At 36.9% G+C, this 6,228-nt stretch overlaps 1 protein-coding gene across 1 annotated transcript; it reads right to left on the bottom strand.

The window, feature by feature from the left end:
* Positions 1 to 4,160: 4,160 nt before the first annotated feature.
* gpr25 (G protein-coupled receptor 25) lies at positions 4,161 to 5,778 on the bottom strand. The gene has a single exon (XM_019271750.2). The coding sequence runs from the start codon at positions 5,744 to 5,746 to the stop codon at positions 4,595 to 4,597; it is 1,152 nt and encodes a 383-aa protein (XP_019127295.2). The 5' UTR covers positions 5,747 to 5,778; the 3' UTR covers positions 4,161 to 4,594.
* Between the last annotated feature and the right edge of the window lie 450 nt (positions 5,779 to 6,228).

The raw sequence follows: 6,228 nt of genomic DNA, 5'->3' as shown, positions 1-6,228 counted from the left end.
TTTAAAACTAGAAATGAGTCAGGTTATTGGTGTCATTTGATTTCTTTTTTTAATGACCTCTCCTGTCCTCTTAATTTTTCTGTATCACACAGGTGTTTGCTTTATAACTACAGAATGTGGAATGACTTTTTAAAGTGTAAAAGTATTCAGTTAATTATCAAACTGTGGTGGGACAAACTAAACATTAATAAGTGAAAAATGTGGAAACACTGATGATACCCCCACAGCTGTAAAGTCCAGAGTCCTCTTTGTCCGAGACAAGACTGAAACCTTCAAAAAGTGATCTGCCCCGATTTGGTAATATTGAAATTACAATAAAGCTACAATGCTGTATAATACGTAAAACTGTTTCAACTAAAATCGCATGATGTTTTGTGACAATGTGGCTTTTGACCTACATATGTAGGTCTCATCATCTAAGGGTAAACTAGGATTGTTTTTTAATCAAAGCATCCACGTTTCAAGAGCTGCTTGTCAGAAACAACATTAAACCACATGTGTGGTTTTCTCTTCCAGGCAGTCAGTTGTTTTCAGTAGATCTGAAACCAATGTACTTTGACATATTTAATGTCTCTTCGATTTGAAGGAGAACGTTTTAGTTTTGTTTGCCTATAAATGACAATAGTCAGTTATAACATGACGCTTAATCAGGTTATCTGTTTAAATGTCTTACCAAAAATCAAGTTTGCCCCCAGAACAGGCGGAAATAAATATCTATTTTGACATGTAAACCTTTCTTTTCCCTTTCCTCAGCTGATTGCATGTGTAGCTCATTTTTGGTAGCTGTATATTTAAGAAACAAGGAGACCACATTTGATCTAAAAGTTGGTGCAGTGTTGGCATGATTACTGTGTGGTAATGTAATGTGGTTACCGTTCAGCATGTTGCTGATTAAACAGTTAGTGCTGTGCTTGGGCAATGTTTAAAATTTCCGGTAAGTGATATTTGTATAGAGAAAAGAAACTTCTTCTTACAAATGTTATGTAGTGTGGCTTTAAACACCAGAAAACCAGGAACATTTTCCAATGACCAACAAATTCTCTGGTGTCAGTGAGTCAGTCAATATAATGTTAATATATCTCCCAGGTCTTATAGATTTATATATATACCTTTACTGTTACTTAATTTAATTGCTACTGGTATTTAACCGTGCCCTGAACAGTTACAATACCCATTTCGCAAGCTGAAGGCAAGTTTCTTGATTGATGTGGCTGTTGTGGAAAAGCCGACAGAAGAAAGAGCTGCAGTAGGTCTGTGAGAACATTGCCAGTCTCTGTGTTAAACAGTCACAGAAACTTGACAGCCGCCCACTGATAATGTCTGAGTGCCAAGGTCAGACCTTTCACTTTGTGTGTACCAGACTGGCAGGATAACGGTCATGTCATTTTTCTACACTAAAGGATTTATTTTATATCTTATCTTTATATATATATACATATATACATATATATATATAAATGAATAACAACCAACAACCAAAGTTTAACATAGTTTTCAAATATATATTTCTTAATAATTCAGCCAGTCAGTTTAGATTTATATATCTATATATATATATATATACACAACATGTGCTTTGAACATTTGGAGACAAATACTTTAACTAATTACTTGTTTTAACGTATCACATCACATCGTCAGCGAAGAAAATATTTGCGATGGAACACTCCTCTCTGAACTCACTCAGATCACACCTGTTATAGTAAAAGTATAAATCAATCATCTGTGTAAAAACAAAAATGAATCTTCATATAATAACATTATTGTATTTCATCTTTGTGAAAAACCTCCTACCCACTCAGCTGCTGTTGTTGTCATCTCGGGTTTGGTGGTTTGAACCCTTGGCTCCTGAAGTGACCCTGAGCAGTTCTCTAAACCTCAGCGCTGCCTGGCATCGCCCTTCCCCTGTTTGTGAGTATATGTGAAGCTGTGAACTGCTGCATTCTCAGGTAAACACTTTAACATCAAACACCCCTAAACTGACTCAAATCCAGACCACCATTTGATCAGATTTTGTGTCAAGTCACCCATCTGATAGTAGTTTTGCTTTTAGAGGTTTTACTGCATAAAGTGTACGAAATCTATGACTCAAAAGTCATGACTCAAAATTCAACTGCATTTACTTTGCTATTAAGTCAAAAACCAATCCTCAACAGTGAGAATAAATTAATTTTTTACTGTTGCTGAGAATAACTTAATTTTAGTCATACATCTAAAATAAATTTGGAAACCGTTCCCTTTAAACTTTAAACTTAAAATGTCATGTTATTGTTAAAAATTTAAAAACAGAGAACGCTCTGATGCATTTATTTCAACTTGTCCATCCTGAAGAACATCGATTTCTTAGACATCAAATTATGTGTCATAGTTACGAATGAGCAACTTTCCATTCTCTGTTCTTGAATTTGCGAGCCAGCACGTATGTTTTTCTAGTAGGACTCGTTTTGTTCATTTAGTGTTCATGCAAGTGCATTCTTTAAAATCTACACTACTACTGTCTGTCTTGTATTTAATACCAAACACAGCTGGGTTGTTTGTGTTAGTGTCGAAACAGTGTTGTTCGAAAACCTTGTCTTTAAGTCATTAAGACTACTTTTTCAAGCAGGAGATGGAAACTGCTGACCTCGTGCACCCATGGTCTGGCACCTAACCGGGTTTTCTTCTACCCTCTGATTCACATAGAGAACTGAAAAACAGGTAGGCATGCATGAACATTTGAACTTTCAGTATATGTGACTTCCCCTGAATATGTTTTATTCTCAGAAGTTTAAAACATTCATATGAAAAGACCAGGCAAAGGTTCGTGTCGGTAAAAATGCTTTCTATTCTACCTGTCAGATCTGAACTGCCAGTTGTTTTCCTGCTGTTGTACACTGAAGACTTTTGTTGAAGACCTCAACTAGATACGATCTATTGCTGCCAGTGGGCCCCTTTTTATGTTTTGAGATGCTGTCTGACTTCATGTGATAATTATAACCATTCTGCTCTACAGTATGTTGTTTCCTGTTGCTCCTTGTATGCATAAGCGAGACTGGTTCTCATGATTCTCTTTGTATTCTTGTTGTATCTTGCAAATCTCACGTGTGGGTGAAAAACATAAATGACATCATTTCACACCTCACTTGCATTTACACAGAAGTGTCTGCATGATGTGTTTAAATTTCCATTGTCCTCTGTGTTAACACTGCAAGCCAGAAAAATTATCTCACGATAGTCATATCACACGTGAAGTGAGTGAGAGGTCAAGAAGTTGGAGTAAGCCGCCAACGTGTTTTTCAAAAGTTAAAACACACAGCCTTCATCAAGGAAATGCAGCTTTTTGTTATTAATTTTGTTACTGTTACATTTTCATTTTCATTCATTTGACTTTTACCTGTTTTATTTTTAATTTTTTTGCAAAGCTGTGTGTATTTAATTTAGAAATAGTTTCATTATTCTTCATTCTGTTTCCACATTTTTATTAAAGAGTGGCACAAAGAGCCGTCATCATATCCAGATATTTCTTCTGCTGGTATTATTTTGGTGTACTTTTGCATTATCATACCAGCACTGGAAATATCAATACATCATGTGCATTTGACATGTGATACTGTATTTGTATTATTGATGTATTTGCATCAAAACAAACAAACAAAAAAAGCAAAATGTAAAATGAATAGCTAATTTATCTCCACAATAGGCAGCATAGGAAGGATTTCTTAGCTTTGAGTTAGGTGGCTAATAATTTATCAAAAAGTGCAATAACTCAAATGTACTGTAAAGCTTTCATATCTGCATTTTAATTATGGAAAGGATTATTATAAACATTTGAGGTGTGACTTCTTTTTCATATTATAATAAAATTAAATCACATGGTGACATGTGCCTAAAATTGAGTGATATATTATTATTATTATTATTATTTTATTATGACTCAGTTAAATCATAATTCTGTCATCCTTAATTAACTAGTTTTTCTGCAGATTTCTGTCATTTTTATTCTAGCTAAAAAGGATTTGAACTGTTGCACAGTTTTAGATTTATGGTAGTGGAATTACAAATAAAACAACTAGGAACCACCAGCTTCTATTTTTGCAATGGAACTTTATCACAACAATATACATTTCATTTGACATTGACATTTTGTAACATTATTCATGCACCAAACATTTTAAGATAACAACATAATTATATGCTTGCCTTTAATATATTAAACACAATCTAATGCAATAGGCAACTTATCACTTATCAGCACTTATCAAACTTTTTAAACTTGTAACTTATTGCAATTGTACTAATGCTTAAGAATTACGATAACAAAAGATAACATGAGCACATTTAATATTTGTAGAAAATAAGAAGACGGGAAATATATGACGTCACATGAAACTGAAAAAGCTGTACAACACCACACTGGGAAATCTTTTTTTTTCTTTTTCTTTGTCATGTTTCTTGTTTCAGTTCATGTTTAAACATCCCTGGGAGACGTGCACAGTCTCTCCTGATCGAGCTGCAAAAGATAAGCTGTCACAGAGATCTTGAAGGATAACAGAACAATAACTTTACTACCTTCAAAGTTAAAGACAGGTTGTATGTTCTCCTCCTACTCGAACATCTAAATCTGAGTTCTCACAGTTGTTCCTATGCTCTCTGAAGTGCCAGCATTGGTGAATGAGGCTGAAGAGTTGTAGCTGTGCAGTAACTTTGACTTTCTAGTGCAGGTCTTGAACAGCAACACGGCTCTTCGTCTGAAGTGATTGTCCAGGAAAAAGTAAATGGCAGGATTCACACAGCTGTTCAGGAAGGCCAGGGCGCATGAGATGCGGAGCCCCTCTCGTACCCAAGACGCAACATTGCAACTGAGTTCAACATTTGAGAGCTTTGAGACAATTATTGTGAATTTGAAAATGTTGAAGGGGAGCCAGGACACCACAAAGACCACTATGATGGAGAGGACCATCTTGAGGGAATGCCTGCGGCGAGCTTCAGTTCGAGGATTTCCAGCAACAACACAGTGCTTGTTGAGATGTATGATGATGGTGCCGTAGCAGAGGACGATGATTAACAATGGAAAAATAAAGGTGAGTAATGCCATGGTCAGGCTTAGGCCAAGAAAAAAAGATGAGTTGTTTTCTTCCACACAGAAAGATCCATCCAGTCCATCTTCGATCTCTTCCACTCTTCTGTACACCAGGGATGGGATGCCAAGCACCAGGGAGATCAACCAGACTGCACCACAAGTGGCCCGAATGCACCGACTAGACCTGAGGTACCTGGAATCCATCGGTTTCACCACGGCCAAGTAGCGATCAACACTCATGCAGGTGAGAAAGAAGATGTTGGAGAAGCGGTTCACAGCAATGATGTAGCTGCTCAGCTTGCACAGCAGGTCCCCAGCTGGCCCAAAGTTCCAGTTGCCATTCTGGATGGCAGAGATGGCCCACAGGGGCAATGAGAGGACGAAGATGAGGTCAGCCAGTGCCAGGTTGACAACAAATGTGTCCACCAGACGCCCACCTCTACTGCCATTGATGCCCGTGACTGAGATCACAAAGAGGTTGCCCACAAAGCCGGTGATGAAGATGGTGCAATACAGTAAGGGCAGGAAAATGTTGGAGCCAGGCAGATATGAGCTGGAGCAATCCTCTGTGTTATTATTATATATATTATAGTAATAATATCCACTGTCAGTGGTGTTGTCTTCGTAAAATCCATAGCCAGTGTAGGCATCCATTCTGAAAGAGCACAGAGACGCTTTGCAGTGCATCTGCTGATCACTTCGAGTGGTAAACTACTTGATATTACATCTGTGAAAACCACAGAGAAAAATAGAGAAGTGATGTGTGCTGTCTTCCTCTCACCCTGCAGGGCGGTCTTCTTTGACTATGTGCAAACACCTCCTCTTGATGTCTTGCACATAGGATTGTCTTGCACTTTGAAACAATGTCCCAGTTTTAAGCCTGACAATAGCACCAAGCTCTTATATTACAACACTTTTAACACACATATTTCTTTTACTACATATTATAGCTTATGGTTTCCACTGAAGAATCGTCATCCATAGTAATTAATAATACATTCAAATTTATATGTTGATTATATTTTGCATTATTAATGCGACCTGCAGAGTAATTAGTAACTGAAGGGCGCAACAATACAATATTTGCCTCTGAATTGAGGTGGAGAAGAAGTATAAAGCAGCAGAAAATGGAAATATCAGTAGTCCAGTACAAGTACTTCAAAAAATGT

The sequence above is a fragment of the Larimichthys crocea genome, chromosome VI (genome assembly GCF_000972845.2).
Source record: "Larimichthys crocea isolate SSNF chromosome VI, L_crocea_2.0, whole genome shotgun sequence".
Taxonomy (NCBI): Eukaryota; Metazoa; Chordata; class Actinopteri; family Sciaenidae; genus Larimichthys; species Larimichthys crocea.
Note: the sequence above shows the minus strand (reverse complement) of the source record. Positions and strands in the feature narration are given on the sequence as shown.